At 31.8% G+C, this 19643-nt stretch overlaps 1 protein-coding gene across 5 annotated transcripts in view; it reads left to right on the top strand.

The window, feature by feature from the left end:
• The window catches only part of LOC130655618 (receptor-type tyrosine-protein phosphatase S-like), a 54956-nt gene that overhangs the window by 32022 nt on the left and 3291 nt on the right, over positions 1 to 19643 (top strand). For all 5 annotated transcript variants that reach the window (XM_057458387.1, XM_057458386.1, XM_057458389.1 and 2 more), the window contains 18 exons: positions 7652 to 7929; positions 8026 to 8164; positions 8251 to 8489; positions 10961 to 11108; positions 11183 to 11286; positions 11553 to 11745; positions 12521 to 12623; positions 13059 to 13305; positions 13394 to 13460; positions 13919 to 14006; positions 14206 to 14378; positions 14733 to 14857; positions 15908 to 15959; positions 16204 to 16333; positions 16577 to 16692; positions 16777 to 17865; positions 17974 to 18302; positions 19500 to 19639. In XM_057458387.1, the coding sequence (XP_057314370.1) occupies positions 7652 to 7929; positions 8026 to 8164; positions 8251 to 8489; positions 10961 to 11108; positions 11183 to 11286; positions 11553 to 11745; positions 12521 to 12623; positions 13059 to 13305; positions 13394 to 13460; positions 13919 to 14006; positions 14206 to 14378; positions 14733 to 14857; positions 15908 to 15959; positions 16204 to 16333; positions 16577 to 16692; positions 16777 to 17865; positions 17974 to 18302; positions 19500 to 19639 (3760 nt within the window). The remainder of the gene's footprint in view (positions 1 to 7651; positions 7930 to 8025; positions 8165 to 8250; positions 8490 to 10960; positions 11109 to 11182; positions 11287 to 11552; positions 11746 to 12520; positions 12624 to 13058; positions 13306 to 13393; positions 13461 to 13918; positions 14007 to 14205; positions 14379 to 14732; positions 14858 to 15907; positions 15960 to 16203; positions 16334 to 16576; positions 16693 to 16776; positions 17866 to 17973; positions 18303 to 19499; positions 19640 to 19643) is intronic.

Genomic DNA, 19643 nt, shown 5'->3' with positions numbered 1-19643 from the left:
ACGTCGCGCCGTAACGTCAGAAAATTTAACATATTAGACATGCATTTTTCGGTTACTTCATAGGAAATTTCGGTAACATCAAAGGAAAATGAACACATCAACTTTGCCTGTCACAGAGACACGGAACTGGCGTATTATTATATAGATATTTTCTCATATGTTCCATATGTTTAGCGATTCTTTTTCTTTTAACTTGAACGATACCTTTCTGACGAGGGCAATCATGTTGGGGGCTAGATACAACATGAGGAATAATATGAGTATAAGAAATTTAGATTTGTCTGACAGACTAAACTATCTTCGCATCCGTATCTCCAAAATGGTTTGTTTGGTTCCATGTATTCCTGCTTGCGGCAAAATGTTTTTAATTTTGGTATCTGAAATTAATAATAAGTTGATTTTTTTAAAAAATAATATCTTACCAAAGCTCGGTAAGGAAACAGGCCCGAATGAATACCCTACAGACAGGTATAAGTTTCCAAAAGCAAGGTTTTCATTTCCAAACGGCTGCTCAATTATGCCACCCATTGCAAACTCTAAACTAATTGATCCTGTAAACGCAATTTCAATCGCACCTGGAATGTAAATATCAGAATTATGAATTATATACAATCTATGTACAACTTTTATTTTCCTTCATCTTTTTTGTTGATGCAGAAAAACATTTTATCAAGTTACTAAAGATATTATACTCTTAATTAAGAGAAAGCAACAAACTTTACTTTTCTTACCCATAAAAATAAGTGGATTTTGTGACACTTTTGTACTTTCGTATTTCAATTTACATTCCAGTCTCAGACCAGGATCATCTAGACCAACTCTTATTTGAAACATAATGTCGGTCAGAGTTAGTATACTGTCTTCTTCGTCCACCAATTTAACCTCCATTATTATTGTGGCGGATAATTCTATTTTTTTCTTGCCAATATATCCCTTTATTTGAATGAAAAAATCGCTTCCAAGGTTTTTAGCCATCCAGAGACATAATTTATTTTCAAGACAATTTTTTGTGTCTCCTGGTAGCTGATAAGTCAGTAGGAATGTCAATCCTAAGATGCAACAAGTAAGAAGTTACTTTAAACAAAGAAATGTGGTAAAACTATGTTGTTTATCTTTATTTACTCATCTATCCAACAAAATAAAGTTTTCAATGAAAAAATGATATTATATTCATAAGGCAGCCACAGACTTACCAGATTGAATAGTCGTTTCTGGCATATCGATGCTAAACTCTAGATCAGGCTCCTCTTCTTCCTCATTTTCTTCTACTGTTTTTTTATGCACACCTACAGATGTGTTCTTTTCCTGAGTTACATTTCTGTTTTGGAAAGTTTTTTTTTCCTGCAATGAGACATGTCTTTTAATACGAGGAATAATTTTCTAAACAGAAATTAGTATAGATGATATTAATGAAGATTAATGTAGATAAAGTTTGGAATTATCACAGTGGGAATTTCATATCTTTGTATACAAAAACGTTGATCACGTGTAAACCAAAACCCTACATAGAATTTTCGTCCAAATTTAAATTCTTGTTGCATGGTAATAATATCTGCTCATTAACTGCATCTTATCTCATTTTCCTTTATTTCATGTCTGTATTTATGATAGCAAATAAAAAGGAATATAATTTCCATCATCTTCTTAATTATATATCACTAGTAGATAGGCCAGTGGAAAAATCCACTTAGGCAGAAAAACAATTGAAAAGTTCTGTCATTTGAATTTTAATGACATCAGCAAATGTTTCAGTATATTGAATATGCCTTTTACTAAAAAAAATAATCTGAAAATGCATAAAAAGAAAGTATATAAGTCATAATTTAACAAAAAAGTTCTTAAAATCTAACACAAAATATCAAATGTCAAATCGCATGAAATCCTCCCAACAAAACGTCAGACAAAATATGAAAAACAACGGCGTGCAAGGTGTAAAATCTAGTTAGTAGAAAGTTACAACATTGACAGTCACAACCCAGACAGTTACGACAACAATAATAATAATGTCAGAAATAAAACATCTCAAATATGCATACATCTTCAATATTTTAATCTGAAATGTCGAAAGCACAGATCTATGAAATAAGTTCTTTATGCATTTTAAACATTGTCTTTTCCCTAAATGCTTATACAACAATACAACCTAAACAACATAAAAAAGCCAAACTTAAACAAACCCAAAACACCAAAAAACAAAAAGTTACACTTGGAAAAATCATTTATTCGGTTGCATACCATCCTCTCCCGCAAAAATATGCACAAAATGTAAAAATTAACCGGTTAACAAAACAATTTTTTTGTCTCATGATCCGTACTGACTTTACCAAACATCTTACACTGAAATGTCGAAAAAGCAATGAGCAAGGAGTAAATTTCAAATCAACAAAAATCATTATTTTGAAAACATTGTATATATATATATGGTCCTTCCTCACAAAAGTTTACAATAAATGTAGAACACAAAGGTTTATGAGGAGCAAATCAAAATATGAACAAAAATCAGTTCAATTGGCATGTTTTATATTGTTTTCACCCATAAAATCTTCCACAAAATTGATATGAAACCCATCAAATTCAACTCAGAAAAAGCAGTCATTTAAGTGCATACAAAAATACAACTTGTAGAATATCAAATTATTATTTTTAGTATATATAATTGCATATGGTCCTCCCTCACAACAGTTAAATTTTTTACCCTAAATTTGCAACACAAAATACAAATTCTAAATAATTCCTATGGTTTTCCTCAAAAGTTTAATCAAAATATAAAAGATGAGAGGTGAACAACAAAATCAAAGTTTGCAGAATTTAATTATTTTGGTATATATATGTCTATTGATATATGCCCTTTATAACAATATTTCAATCCAAAATGTGAAAAAGAAAAACAGTTTGCAACAAAATCAGTTATTCTGATGATATTGCATACACTTTTTCTCCACAAAAGTGTAAAAAAGAATGTTTGTAGGAAATACTTCTGATTCAACAAAAATCAGTATTTGCATCTTGTACTCATTAAATATTACCCAAAATTTCAAAAAACTGTGATTTGGAACGCATCAAATTTATAAATAGAGAGGGATCAGTCGTTTCGGTATGTTGTACAGAGTCCTGCCCGGTAAGAATTTATACAAAATATAAAAAAAAAAAAGTTTTTTCGGTGTTGTACTCCCTCAAAAAAGTTGAAACTTTTCTTAATTGAGACAAAATGCCATAAACAAAAACATTTTAGTCAAAACATCTAGAACAACAAAAATCACTACACTTAAGGTACCAGAATTACTGCATGTTAAATAAGAATCGTTTCGTCATATTGCATGTAACCGATGTATATAAGTTTAGTTACCTACACAAAATGTGAAAAATACATTATTTGCATACACAAATTGTGAAAAATACATTATTTGCTTAAAAACAGTCCTTAAACTCTTCTTAAATATTATGTAATACTTTTTTAAAAGTTGTTGTGGCTTGTTAATTTAAGCTTAAAATGTCAATTAAAATAAGTTACAGTCACATTCTTAGCAAAGACCACTAAGATTAGCTTACATGTAAAAAGCAACATAAAACTGAAGCTAGCATAAGGTAGCTACAGCAGCTTATAGCTGGTCACTTAAATATAAACTGGAGACTTAGCTAGGTATAAAGAACATGGCTACATATTTATAAATTCCTAGCTACCTAGCTAGCTAGTTGTTGTTGTTGTGGTTGATGCTAGCTAAAAAACATGTCTCGCACCAATAATATCATCAAAACTTTAAAAAACATAAACAAACCTTACAGAAACCTTTCTATACTTCATTTATATACCATGCCCCTTTTTAAATGCTTTTGTAAAGATTTATTTTGAAGGCAAGAGAAGACAAATGCTTAAAAAGGACAGCCATCTTTTTTGCAAACACAATTTCCGTTACTTTGTGCTAGAACTTCATTTAACAAACCACACAAAACTCGCGGCTTTTCACGACAAAGAAGACATATTTTTTTCGGCAACATCAAAGATTTTTTTCGGCAACATCAAAGGAAAATGACGATATCAACTTTGCCTGTTACAGACACACAAACAGACACACTCTCCGTATTATTATAAGAGACTAGTCGATAAGGCCCGTGGAGTAATCCACTTAGGCAGAGGGACAATGGAAAATAGGTTTTTTTAGATTTTTTGCTGACGTCAGCAGTGCAGGTACAAAAAAAATTGGCGAAGTTTAGTTTATTCGTTGCCTGTAATGTGTAGAGGTTAAAACGCTGATCAAAATAATGTATAGGATCATATGTTTTCGACAAACGCCTAAGGAGATATAGGGTATTAAAAATTTTGCTGACGTCAGCAATGAACCGTCAAAACCCAAAATTTTTTTTAAGAAATTTGTATACCTGTTGCCTTCATCGTATAGATCTTGAAGCACTGATTAAGAAAATGTATAGGATCATGTACTTTTGGTAAACGGTTGCAGAGATATTAGGGTTTGAAGATTTTTGATGACGTAATTAACCCGTTCATTCCGAAACAGATTCGGGGACCCAGGTTTGGGAAAATTACCCAAATTGGTCCTAGGTGGTCCCTAGTTACCCACGCGGTGAAAAATCATTGACGTCACCACCTCGTTTCCAAGTTATTTGCCCTCAAAGTTTTAGATGCACTGTAATGGCTTCATTATTTTAATATAGGATATTGACGTTAAAGTAGTATTATTGACGTCGCGCCGTAACGTCAGAAAATTTAACATGTTAGACATGCATTTTTCGGTTACTTCAAAGAAAATTTCGGTAAGATCATAGGAAAATGAACATATCCACTTTGCCTGTTACAGACACACGGAACTGGCGTATTATTATAAGAGATAAACGGCTTAATAGTTTTCCAAAAAGTTTTATTTTCTACAATCCCAGAATCTATCACATTTTTAAAATACATTCTTATGGCTTTCTTTCTGAGGCCAACACACTTATTTCGTTGTTTTTTATAGTTAATCTTGTTTTCTTCAGTAGGATCTTTATTGTATCGGTTTTTAAATCTTGACCTGGTATAAATGGCTTGCCTAAGTTCTTTATTCATAAAAGGTGCTTCATTTCCCCTGAACAGTTTCTGTTTTAAAGGGGCATGCTTTTCAATAATAGAACTAAACGTTTTTGTCAAGTGGTCGTAATTTGAAGCAGGGTCATTTTCATTAAAATCAAAACGTGTATTCCTAACATCAGAAAGAAACTTTCTCTTAACAAACTTTCTGTTACTTCTATAAACAATTAGTTTTGGTTTCAATCTTACCAGATGAGATCTTAGGAAAGTTGTAATCATCAGATGATGGTCACTGAGTCCAGTCTCAGTAACCATAGTGTTTTGAAAAGACCTCTGTTTATTTGTTAAAATAACATCAATTGATGTTCCTTGTTCACTTGCAAAACATGTTTTGTTTTTGAATAAGTTTTTTAGGTCAAAAGTACCGGCTTACGGAGATCTCGATTATGCGCACCCGAGATCTCGGTAGGCGGTAAATGTTTTTTCCTCATATGAACGCAACTTACTTTTGTTAAAACTTTGTTAACAACCCGAAATCTCGACTTGGTACCCTGCTGAAACATTTACCCGGTTTCCGAGAAAAATCTTTCCACATAAATAGCCCCTATGGGGTAAAAATCATTCTTTACTTCGTGGTACAGTAATTTTTCGCAACAAAAATAAAATAATAAACGACATATTCACTGTTCTTAGATGAACATATGGTATGTAATTTTTTTTTTTAATCTTCTGGAGGGTTTTAAAGCGTGCAGATAATGAACGAGGTATTTTCACTGATGACTTTATAAAACAAGTGGCCCCAAAATCTCATAAAAATGGCTTGATTTTCTTTATCTTGGCTTTTTATGCATTTTATTAAGGTGGTTTACCAACAAATAATGTCTAAATTTCAAGAATTGTCTTTTACCTGTTTTGTGACAGCAAATTCATCTTATAATACCATGGCAAGTAGTGCTTATGACAAATTTCGGTTTTTAATGCGCAATCTGGCACTTTTTGCAAGCAACTGCAAGTATAAGTGCATAGCAACACACATAGCAACAATTTTCCCCTTTTTTAGACAGCTTTCTTGCCCCTCCGTTGATGTTAAATGCTTTGCAATAGCTGGATGATACTTTAGGGCCTCCTCAGACAATTTATGACGTTATGAATATCAAATGTGGTGTTCCACACGCAGTCAGAAAGTTGTCCTAACGATGCACCCTCCGAAGTGAACTCGTCAAAGCTTAGTCGTCGTCAATTAGACTTAAGACTTAAGGTCTTAGGTATTTGGTACTTTTTAGGTCGAAATAGTGCTGCCGTACACCTTTTGTCGATCTGTAAGTCAAGAATGTCCATAAAATAATCTTTAAACAAGTTTTTTGCCGTTTAATTCAGAATCTATGCGAAGCAAGAATTCTCAAGATCGAAATAACACATGATTTACAATTTCTTCTGTGGATGCAGGCCTTAGTATTACCTAGTGCTTAAGTGAAACTGTTTTTTAAATTGCAGTTTTGTCTTTCACTTATCTTGTCCATTTTTGCCCGGTTTTAGCCTTTTTTTCGTCCAAGAAAAACCACATCAGTTGTCTGGGAGACGAGTCAACCTTGCGAAAATGCGTTTCACTCAATCACTACATGTGACCCTTGAGAAACATGCGCAGCCAATAAGACGCTTTAAAAAGCGCATGTTTTTCTGGTTTAACGTCGAGTAGCAAAATGTCATATTTTGCTCCTATTTTACCTAGCAACAGGTAACCATGGGAACCAATCAACTAAATTTTGGAACTGTCTCGTACTATGATATCCTCATTAAATAATTTTATAAAAGGCTATCCTCTGTTATTAAGTAAGCTACCTTAATGCAATTTTTTGCGCTTAATAAAAAACGCCCTTTTTAGGCCTTGCATAGTTTTAACGCTCAACTTTGTAAAAAAATATACTAACTTGTTTAAATTTTTGTATCCACCCTGCACGTGGAGATAGCTATTTGCTGAAGCGAAAATTTCATTTTTATGGCTTTGCCACCACAACAGCAGGTGTAGCAGCTTATTTAGGGAAATCGCCTTTACATACGCAAATACCATTTTCCCTTTTTTGTTACTATGAGTAGGTTTACTCAACAGAAAAATGAAAAAAATCATGTGCATAAAATATAACTTTTTGAGTAGTGAATACCACAAATATAGACAAAATGTATACAATTTGTTGTGTTTTAGTCATTTGAATTTCATTTATATAGCCATGAAATTGTTTTAGGAATGGAAAACATTTTTTAACATGTAGATAGTTTCAAGTAAACAGATGAGTCGCGCATTTCAACACTAAAATTAGCAGCAGTAAAAAGCAATTGGGACTCACCCAAAATGAAATTTATATTTTAACTTAATAAAATTTCTTAATTTTTTCTACTATGATACTAGCAAGAATAACATAAAATTGCGTTAGTAATGATATAAAAATGGACACTTGATGATCGATATCGTGGATTTGTATAAATAGAAATTGCATTTCCTCAGCATTCCGGCTGGAGTATAATTTTGCGTTATCTTTTAATAAGTTAATAATTCAATTCTTAGATGAAATGTTTAGCTTTGTAGGTTAAATTAAATATATATGCAAAAGAATTACAACTTTTATACTTCTTTAGAAATACTCTTACCACTTGGTATGTCAAGCGGTATCATTAAGGATTCACAGTTAAAGTGGTACAATGGACGCAATGCGAAAGCAGCGAGATTATTTGTTGCTGGAGAGGGGATGATTCTAGAACGTAGCAATATGTATTTGCAAATTGATTTGATAAAATCAAAAAGAGTTACTGGCATATCCATGCAAGGTTCTCACAAAAAATGGAATAAACAGTTTGTGAAAAAATATATAGTAAGTTATTCAAACGACAGTGACAACTTTACACAGTTACAGCAGGTTAGTATCTGGTATAAAATTCAATTTAATATGTTCTTTTATATATTATGAAACGTTACGTGTTACATATATTCGTGTTGTATACATTATTTTTAGAATTTTTTGGAGAATACTGATTTAGGTGCTGCTTTTATTTCCATATCGCAGCCCACAACAATGAAATATATTAGAATAACAGCAATAACTTGTGAAAAGAACTGTGGTATGAAGGTTGAAGTTTATGGTTATGACCCAGGTAAATATTTGTATCTTTATCATCTTCGCGTCAATCCTGGATAGTTTTAGTATCAATAAACTAAGTTACTACCTTTCTTTTTCCAGAATGCTCACAAACGTTGACAGATTTGAATATATCAAAAAAAGATGGTTCATCTGTAACTAATGTAACTATTGACACTCAAGCCGCATGGTGTGCAACTGATGCTTCTGATTATATACATATTAAATTTAACAAACAACTAGCAATCTCTGGAATAATTTTACAAGGAGACTCAAATGAGGATGGTTGGGTGGAGACATATACAATAAACTATGGCGTATCCACAAACAGAGAAGTCAAGGTTATACCTGTGTTTTTTACTTAAATTTACATCTGCGGCCATCTACAAATTTCGTATGGCATTTTATACCAATATAAATGTATTCCAATTAAATATAATTCGTACAAAATCATCTATTATTTGTAAAAGAACAAAATTAATTATACCTTATTTTTTAAATCTCATACAATTTTTTTACGATACGATGTACAACTTTTTATATTATAAATACAAATGTCATGCAAATGTTATGCTTATATGATCTTTGAATAAAGCTTCTTAAGATAAAGAAGCTTAGACAACGCTATTTATTGTTCTAAAATAACCCAAACGAAATTTTATAATCCTTGAACAACGTATTCCGTTCTAAAACTATCAAAAATGGTCGTATAAAGCTTAACAACGTCATTGTTGTATGATGAATGACTTCAGTTAAGTTTGTATCCTTTCTTAAACTCTTAAACTTTCTTTAACTAGACAACGGTAGCAATAAGTCTCACACAATACAAGAAAAATATTTCTGTAAACTGTTTCTTATTTTTAATAAGATTTAAGTTTGGCTGGCAGAAAATGATGGACAATAGACCTATTTCCATATTCATTTTCATCCCGCGGAATATACATACAAACATACCGAATAACATGAAAACGGAATTAGTTGTCAGCAAATTTTTAGTTTGCAGAGAAGTAGTGCAGATATTGTTTGTTTACTTGCAATATCTGGAAAATTAATTTGTCTCACAGATTGTTATTAACATTTGGTGATAATATGAGATAATAGCATGTATCAATGGGCCGTTCTAATGCTTTTGTGTATTATTCTTGGTGTTAAATGAGCTAGGTACTAGCTTTGAATATGATACAAGTAGCTAGCTAGTTGGCTGGCCGCTGACTTCTTCCAAACAAACGTGAAATTTCACGTTGTTTACTAAAATTGGTGATGTTGCTGGTATATATCCTGTGTCTCCAGTTATTGAGTGTACCTTTTAAACAACATCTGTGAAAATAACATTAGCTAGGCTTACTGACTGTGGTTTTAAAATAGTTGTTGAGTTGACCTTGTTGGTACCTCGTTTATTTTTTTACCAAGTGAGGGTAGTTTGGGAAGTATTTATAACTCGCATTTACCACATTTGTGATTTCAGAATTAGGATACTAATTTGACTTGGTGGGGAAAGTTGGACTTTAAACCTCCCTTTTTTAAATCTGAAATACTTTGTCACACTACCACTACCAAAACCCTCTTTATAACTGTGTTAACTATGAATATGTGAAACTGCCAGTTAAAAGCTATAAAAGTCCATATTTTGTTGATATATTCTTCAAACTTGCATGTAAACAACCAGCATCCCGAAATTTGCTCATAACTAATCTCGTTTTCATGTTATTCTGAATTTCCGCATGCATATTTTGCAGAACTAAATGGATATGGAAATAGGTCTATTGATTATTTGGCTGCTGCATTGTTTCACAAAAATGGATGTGCAAACACTCACAAAAAACAATCCATGTCCTCAATTATTAAATCTATAAAACTTAAAAACAACTTGGTACTACATTACTAAGTTATCATGTTTGACTTCTCTTCGAAACTAAAATCAAACTATATAAGTATTTAGCGCACTGCACTTTTTTAAAGGCATCACATAAGCATCTGTAGGCTTAAATTTGGTCAATATTTTTAGCAATGCTAAGCATTATGTGAAGTTTAAGAAAATTTAAGTTTTTATGTTGTTTTTTTTTGTTGTTTTTTTGAGCAGCTTTTCTTTTTATTCTTTATGTCTGAATTAACCAGTATGTAATGACGTTTAAGTTCTAATTACTGATGTTCAAAATGTAGTTCCAATATTTTTTTCTCAAATAAGCATAATTTAAGCCTACTTATATTCTCGTTATAAGGATATCCCAATAAATGTTTTCGCCGTTAAGCATAACCGAAGCATACTTTGAGTCTAAAAGAAAAAATTTCTTTTCATAAGCATCCTTAAGCTTCATTTTAAAATATTAATTGCTTATAAAAAGATATGTTTTAAACTTTTTTGGAAAACTAAGAAAAGCCAATGGCAATGGCATAAATAAAGAATATTTTAATTTTGACATTTAATTATTCCGCATAAATTACATCATGTATACCTGATTGTTTAAGTTTTTGACATGTAATAGGATCTCAAACTTTACCAAAGATAGGGTACTATATGATGGTACTATTGTTTATTCATGTCAAATGCTTTGAATTTGTATTCACCGCTCTGTAACAAATTGCAAACTAAAAATTAAAACCATTCCGTTAAGTTGTGATGGATCCTTTTGTAATGGAAAGTGCTAGCCATTATTTTGAGTCACAAAATCAAACCTTGAATCTCATTGTTGTTTTTATTATTGGAAGTTTGTGGTATAATGAACGTTTTAGAATAGTAGTTTTAGAATCTATAAAAGCTTAAAAAATGCTGCTTTTAAAAGTGATTTCAAACTAACTGCTGTTTCTTGTTTAGAATTTAATTGGAGTTAATTCACGCATATCTCCATTATCTGTCAACTGGTTATATCCTTACATTGTTACAAATTACTTACGCATATTACCAACATCATGCAAGAATAATAAATGCTGTTTGAGATTTCAATTAAAAGGATGTCCCTTAGGTATGAGGAATTTACACATTTCATCTACAATTAAGTTATTTAGCTTTCCCAAAAACTTTAACATTCTGTTTTAGTTCTAGAAAAGCTGCAAACAATAAATGGAAACATGTTGTCTTCAACTATCACATTTACTTGGAAAGCACCATATTCTCATCCTCTCCCTGTCGACAAATATCATGTATGTACCCACGCGCATATTTATTATAGTTTTTACAGTTTATTTGGAGCCTTATCCTTGCTGCAAATCGGTCTGTGTCCCAGGCAAGCAAGTTAGAGAAATACTCTAGTGGAGGAAATATAACATAGTTACAATCGAAGGTGACGGAAAGCCATTCATTAGGATGGAATACACAAGACCTTTACACCAGCTGTATTAAGTACTTGTTACCTAGAAAAAATGTACTGTATTTCTGTTATAGTTATTATTATATGTTTTGTTCTTAGCTTATCATATCAGCATCTAAGAATTATCCACACAAGCCATTCTTTCAAACCATCAACACTACAACATCAAATTTAAAGTATAGTGTTTCAAATATAAGCTTCGCTGCTGCTAACGTACAGATTAATATTACAGCAGATATTCAAGGTGTAATGACATCAGCTGAACCATTTAACTTTGTAGTGCAACCCAAAGGTAAGTTATAGTGATTAATAACAATATAGCATTAGGAAAACGGTAAAAAGAATTTTTAGGAAATTTGTTGATGGGAAATGTTTAAGGGTTATGAAATATTCTCGTCGAAAAATCGAGTGATCTAAACTTTTTAAAGTTTTATTGCTTTCCGTTCAATAATGTTTTTAGTAATAAATCTCATTAAATAGGTAGGGATAAGTATAATGTTTTATAAATAAAAGAGACAACTTTTAAAAAGTGTTTAATACCCGTCAGTTTTCTCTAATATATAATTTTGTAAATTAAGCAAATATTTTTTTTAGTTTTGCCTGCTACACACGTACAAAGTTGTTCGTGTATATAGAATTTTCTGCTAGAATATGGTGTTTCTAGTGTAGACGAGCTATTATGCTGCAATAACTCTTCACTTCATCAAAGGACAAAATATTCGTGAGAGTAGTTGAAGTATTTCTTGAGAAAATATCTTAGATTTTATTCTTGCATTTTAAAAGATTTTGTCTATTTTTAATATTTCACAGTGTTGTTTAGTGCTTATCATACAGCCTAATCGCCAGCAATATCAATTTTCTTAAAAAATTATTCCCGCAACATTACAGTAATAAAAGGGCACACAATAAAAAAGTGTCTTCTTAGTATACAGTTAAAGTTACATTTCCCAATTTCCTAATAAAAATCATCCTGCTTTTGTATTGTCGCCAGTCTATTATTATGTACTTCTTCTTAATACACGTACATAAAAGAAATCAAGGATATCATTTGGTCTATTCTTTCTTAGATCCACCATCACCTGGGTTAGATAAAAGAGATATTTCTAATAAAACAAACAACGCAACCATTGTCACATTGACTTCTTCATCAGATAGAAATGGACCAATCAGGTAACTTTTATAAATATTGTGGCAGGTATATTGAAATATATATTTACTTATATAGTGTTTAAAAAATTCAAATGCATTTTCAGTTACTTGATCTTTGACGTGAACTCAATGATTGCAGATTTCCCTGTTGATTGTTTGACCTTTAAGGTTTGGCAAATAACACAGGAATTTTTACAACTTTATCAATTATTCACGTTAGGATTGCGTATAGACTGATCTGTGTTGAATAAATCTTGAATGTATCGGACTAAGCTCCGAATTCAAACAAACGAATGAGCACAATCCAGTTCTCAGACTAATTTCAGGAATTAAGTCTTACCCTTTCTTTCTTGTGCTGTTGGTTGATGAAAAGGTAGAACAGGTAAAAGAGGAAGGTTTCTTTAAACAGCACATCGTACATGGTTCGGAAATTAAAACAACTTTATTTACATCTAGCTACTATGAAATTGTGATATCAACCTCCTCAACGGCCAACCTACCAAACCAGCTAAAAAGTCAAGCCGAATCAGAATTGAAGAATCTAGATTATTTTCTTGCTGCTACTGTTAAAACTGATGATTTGTTAAGTAACAGTATCCAATATACTTTTGTTGAGGGAAAAGAATACATTGCTAGTTTAAATGCAAGAATATCAGCTGTTGGAACATATTACTTGTATGCTCGAGCTGTCATAGATGGAAAGGTAAGTTGTTTACATGTTGTAAAAAAAAAAAAAAATAACGATCTGCTTTTCATAATCATGTTAATTCATATTTTAATTTTGATTATAGGATCTTGCAAGCTATGGTTTCAACAACGTTAATTATTTTGGGCATTTATCTGAAGAGATTATAATTGGTAAAGTAGTTTTCATATTTTCTGTTATTATACTGTTAAAACGAAATTAGTTTCTGTTTCATGGAACACATGAGAAAATAATTGTGGTAAGAATACTTAGATCCAAATAAATTAATAAAGTGGATTTTTTGCCACATCCAAACTGTGAAATTTAATTTAGCATGTCAACATTCGAAACAAAATTATACATTTTTATGCATCTGTTCTTTGACCATCAGCATGATATATTTTTGTTGCCCAATTTTTGCTATTGATTTTAAATTTATACTTTATATATTTAATTATCTGTCTGTTTTTTCAATTTCCACGTGTTATTATCTGCACCCAAACGCAGCACCATGATAAAATCAGTTAAAAGATATTTCCTAGACAAAAAGTAAATGTTTTTCTTAAATATCGCCGAAAGGGCTTGGAAAGTTGTCAAGATTTTTTTATTAACGTTTCCATATATACTTTAGAGCGCAATGCCTTAGGAAGAATTGTGCCTGAGATTGTGAACAGTACAAAGACATCCGTTATGTTGGTGAAAGGACCTGCTACTTTAAAGTAATTCTCGGTTTGCCTTCCTTTTATTGTCTTTTCTCGACATGTCCATGTATTACTCTATTGGATTGTTTGCACATTGATTCATAAATAATTACAATATTGAATTACGATCATGACATTTGACTTGTGAGTATGAGTTTTAAATACCGTTTCTATCTAACCACATTATTCATTTACTACATTTTCTTTAAAATTTCAGATACCATTATATTATAATCATGAAGGTGAACAAAACAACTGGGCATCTGAAAGAACCAAAATTGTACAAACAGAAGGACCTAAAGACATATGAAACAGCTGATTATAATGAACCTTACATAGCTTGCATATTCAACAAAACACAGTTATTAAAATTGGAAGAATTTATTTTAGGTAACGTTACGTTTGGAATAAGAATTACATTTATTTTGCAGTTTATTGTGAGGATCTATTTAAGTTTTTTTCTTATTACTAAAACTAGAGGTTGGAAATTGTTTTTTCTTTAACTTTCAACATAGCGTTGTATAAGCTTTATTTGTTTAATCAGGAACAATTCTTCTAAAATAAATTTGTGACATAATAAAAAACTAAATGTTAAATTTTGATAAATAAAAATGTGTTTTAACTTGATTGATTTCGTCATAGCAATTTTCGCGATTTATATGTATCTTTTATTTGCCTCTCGATGGTACATTGACTGTTGCGTTTATTTACGTGGACTATACAGCTTTAAAACTATTTATTCAGGTGATAATTCAACGTACTTAAAATCAGCAGATTCTCTTCGAAGAAGAAGGTCCATACAAGAGTACAGAAATGGACCATTGACTGTGGGTGAAACATATGTCGTATTTCAAAGACTTCAAGTGATGGTAAATATCAAAATTTTCAATTTAGGCACTTCTAGCAGTTAAAAACATTTCGGCAAAGGACTTGACATCGCTAAGTACACCTAAGTCTAATTTCAATGTAGAGTAGAATGGTAACGTTTTTCATACTAAGAATAAAGACATCACTATCTCAGCAATGATAACTCTGTTGCTCCATCAGGACTAAAACGTAGGGGCACTTAATACTTTCTATTTGGCAACTTTTTATCAAAAAATATTTAAAACCCTACCAATAATACTCCAACAGCCTGGATTAGATAGGGTTAAGAGACGCTATTAAGAAAAAATTTAAACAAATTAAGTATGCGCCAAATTTAAGAAAAAGTAGGAACAGCTTCATGTTGGACGAATAAAAGAAATAACACTACAGGCGATTTTTTCTTAAACGCTTATAAGCAAATTCCGACTCAGATAGGGAGCTTGTATAAGGAAGTTTTTTAAGCATGTTCCTGTCAAAATGCTCAGCCTTGCCGATGTTTTTTATATCTATTATTTCTGATGTTAAAATACTAATATTTTAACTATACACAGTATTTTAGGGCTTAGATAACACTACCACTATGTCTAAACTTGACCTTGTGAAATTTTTGCCTAATACCACTGTCATTCCTTACGTAAATCATGACTGTCTTCTGAACCAATCAATAAGACCAGGCAATAGGTCACTTGTAGATGTTAGCGTTCTTTGTATGCAACATTCTATATAATGCGCTCGTGTCTTGCCAGGCGAAAAAAAAAACCCACACAAACTCGCTATTAAATTTGTGTGGGTTATATATTTTAAGAAATAAAAAAACTAAACAAATTTGGATTTGGTTTTTTGTAACTATTAAATTATACTTTTATATTTTTGTGAGTTGCTTTTTTGAACTTATTCATTCGACCGTATGGTTTGTTGTTTTTATATTGTGTCTACATGTATGCGTGCACATATCCATTGTTCTATGCCAAATCACAACATTACATCACGCAGCGCTAACTCTTCTAAACATTCTAAGAATACCATTTTGTAAAGTCATTTTTTCACATTAGGATGTACTTTATTCCACAGCATGGTCAAAGGAATTTATTGCATCCAAAATTGGTAAGTAATTTGTAATATATTGCAAAGTAAGTTACGTCTACACACTAGCTTCAGATTGTAACCAGGACAGTTTCTGTAATTCTGGAAAATAAATGTGCAAAAAAATTGCAGAATGAATTTATTATACACTATATCTCAAGATTGTTTGTTGGGTTGGCTACATCGTCACTTCCAAAACATATATGATGCACAAAAACGTTATTTAATTTATGCGCTGTATAATTCATTAACTTCATACGTTTAGATCCAAATCCAAGAATTGAAAATAAAAATGATCCATCTTCATCATCCAATATAGAATTGATAGCAGGTGTTATTGCTGCTGGTGTTGTTGTGGTGATTGTAATGATCCTTGTTCTCATTTTCGTTAGAAGGTCAGTTGCTGAATATTTTTAAAAAAGATTTGCCTGCCACTGTACAAGTTATCAAAAAGTGCAGAACACCAGTGGTTAAAAATTAGCCGCAAATAATCAAAGAACATATTCAAATCGTTTTGTTTCTAAATGTTTTAATATTTTGAATCTATATGTTGGAAAAGAGAAAAAAATTTAGATTTATAGAGGAAGAAAAAAATAATTTTTTTTATTTCGTAACATCTGTTCCCAATTATTATTTAGACGGCGTAAAACGTTGAAGGACAAATCTGTCAATGATAATTCGACTTCCGCTATTGAATTAAAAGGCCATGACGAATTAAAATCACATAATAACGCTTATGAAAGCGAAGATGCAGGTAAAAAAAAACATTTATTTGCTCTATTTTTTTTGTGTTGAACATGAAAGTATTTTTACATGTATCTCCGGGTTTTTTCGCTAGGACCATCACATGAATCTTACTACAATGTTGCAGCAAAACCTAGATTCCCACCTCTTTCCCTTCAAGACTTTTTGTCATTTTATTTGGAACACAATGATAACGTCAGTTCTGATATTGTAAAGCAATTTGAAAGTATTCCATTGGAACATTTACATGACTATGAAGTAGGATCAGAACCTGAAAATAAAGTTAAAAATCGTTACTTGAACATCACAGCGTACGACCATACTCGTGTTGTCTTGCAGAAAATTAATGGTAAAGAGACTAGTGATTACATTAATGCAAACTATATTCGGAACTATAATGGACAAGTTGAATATATTGCTGCTCAAGGACCAAAAAAGGGAACAATTTTTGATTTTTGGCGAATGGTACTTGGTGAAAAACCTTCAGCTATTGTCATGCTTACAAAGATATCAGAAGAGGGCAAACGAAAGTGTGAGCAGTATTGGCCAATAAATAATGGAAAAGAGGTTTTCAATGGCATTGAAGTGGAAGTGATTGACGTACAAGTATATGCTGACTATGTAATTCGTAAAATAAAAGTGTGCTACGAAAACAATAACCATCACTTTACGCATTTTCACTTTACCTCGTGGCCTGACCATGGCTGTCCAGACTACCCCACGTTGCTGCTAAATTTCTGCTATCGGGTGAGACAGCTTATCCCATATGAAAGTGGGAAGCAACTTCTCGTGCATTGTAGTGCTGGTGTTGGTAGGACTGGATCATACATCATCATTGACGCAATGCTGCACTTGGTTAGAACAAAGCAGCTTGTTGATATATACAACTACTTTGAAAGTATTCGAGGAGATCGTGTGCAAATGGTACAAAGAATTGAACAGTACAAATTTGTTTACAGTGCTATTTACGAAGCGCTATGCTGTGGTAACACTGGAATAATGTCATCAGAATTTCAAACCACTTCCCGAGAATTAATATCAAAAAAGCGTAATGGAAAGTTTCTTCTGGAAAATGAATTTGAGAGGTTAAACAGCGTTAATATACCTTTTCGTGAAGAAAATTATAAAGCTGCTTTGTTGGAGAAAAATGCTGCGAAAAACCGATATCCAAATATACTAGCAGGTAAGCACTGATTTATTCACCTTTACTTTCCTATCAAGTTAAGGACAAATTAAAGTATTCAATTTTAGTAATATAATATAACCTATGATCAATTTTCCCTTGCTTAAGGTGATTTGTTTCGAGTGTATGTGCCGCAAACCACAAATTCTACCGATTATATCAACGCTGTCTTTGTTAATGGTTACAAAAAGAAAGATGGTATAATAGCTACGCAAGCACCATTAGTTGACACATTGGGTGACTTTTGGGAGGCTGTCATGGCAAACAATGTGACAACAATTGTAATGTTAAATAGCACTGATGAGAATTATCATAACTATCCATCTTTTTGTCCAGTTGAGGGATCGGAAAAGTTTGGTAATCTCACAGTGAACGTTGAATCAAGCACTCGTGTTGGTGATATCAATATGCAGTCCTTCATTATATCAAACAAAAAGGTTTGCAATTTTCTTCCGTACGTATACTTATGTCCTTAAAAAAAAGGAATTGTTGACTAGGATAAGTATGGGTGCTATAACAAACGCATAAAATAGTTTAGGATTGCAAGACATGAAATTCATTTATCAGTAATAAATCTTAATAAATCATGATTTGTCCTCTGATATCATCGTTATTACCAATAATATGTCCACTTCTGTTTTAACAAAAACATTCAATTTATGAAAGCAATATGGACACAAATACCCGTATGAGTTTGTAACAAGCACATTTGACTTTGCATTGTCTTTTACATTTGTATTACAAGGTCCCCTCCCATCTTCTTCCATCAGTAGGTAAGGTTAAACTTACTCTTCTTCTGATCTGCATGTTGCATGACGCACGTCTTTTTGATCGTAGAACATTGTCTTAGAAACTGTAAAATATTAGTTCTATTATCCGTTAATTTTTGAAGTAATTTACTGCGTAGTAACAAAGAGTTAGTCGATTAAATTTGTCAATACATTTTCTCTGCTCACTCCGATCTGATTGTTTATTTTGACTCCCCAAGTTAGACCAAAGGTTTTGTTGAACAGCATTTCATATCTGCTAATGTAATTTTTTGTTAAATTCTTTGTTGGATGTTAATTTTACTGTTCTCATGCCAAAATCTGAGTTAAAATAACTTAATGGCAGGAAATGTCACATGACTAATTAGGTCAGTTTATCACTAAGGAAAATTTGTGTTTCCGACTCTATCTGCCTCAATAAAGTAGTAAAATAGTAGTAATCATGACAGAAAACTTGTTTTTAAGTCCAGTTAATTAAAACCTTTCGTATAATTTTACTGACGATTTTGTACTTCCCTAATCGCATTACCAAAAGCTATGATCTTACTGAATGTCTCATATAAGTAGAAATTTGTCAATTGAGATAATTGCATTTATCTGTCTTAGCTAGATCTTTTATCCGTAAAGTAAGAAAAAATAGCTTATGCTTTGTCAATTGTTAAACTCTTACCCATATTGATTCAGACGCTGCTCTTATTTCTCACGTTTTAACAGACCTTAATACATTCTATTGTTTTGCTGTCATAGAGATTAATATAAAAAAAACAATCCAGAATTATATAAGCATATAAGAAGGCATACTATCCTACCATTTTAACAGGATAAATAAATTGTTGACTGATTCAGTTATGCCATTCCTAAATTTAGAATCATCGTAAAGTTAATAAATTGCAATTAAATTGGCCAAACCATGATATTCCTGATTGTAGTTCTTTGCTCACTTTAATTGGTGAAGTCTTAAAGTCGCAACAATCTTATGGAGATGGCACCATATTGGTTACCTGCAGGTAA

This window comes from Hydractinia symbiolongicarpus, chromosome 8 (assembly GCF_029227915.1).
Source record: "Hydractinia symbiolongicarpus strain clone_291-10 chromosome 8, HSymV2.1, whole genome shotgun sequence".
Lineage (NCBI taxonomy): Eukaryota > Metazoa > Cnidaria > Hydrozoa > Anthoathecata > Hydractiniidae > Hydractinia > Hydractinia symbiolongicarpus.
The sequence above is the reverse complement of the archived record's forward strand: the minus strand, read 5'-3'. Positions and strand labels throughout refer to the sequence as shown.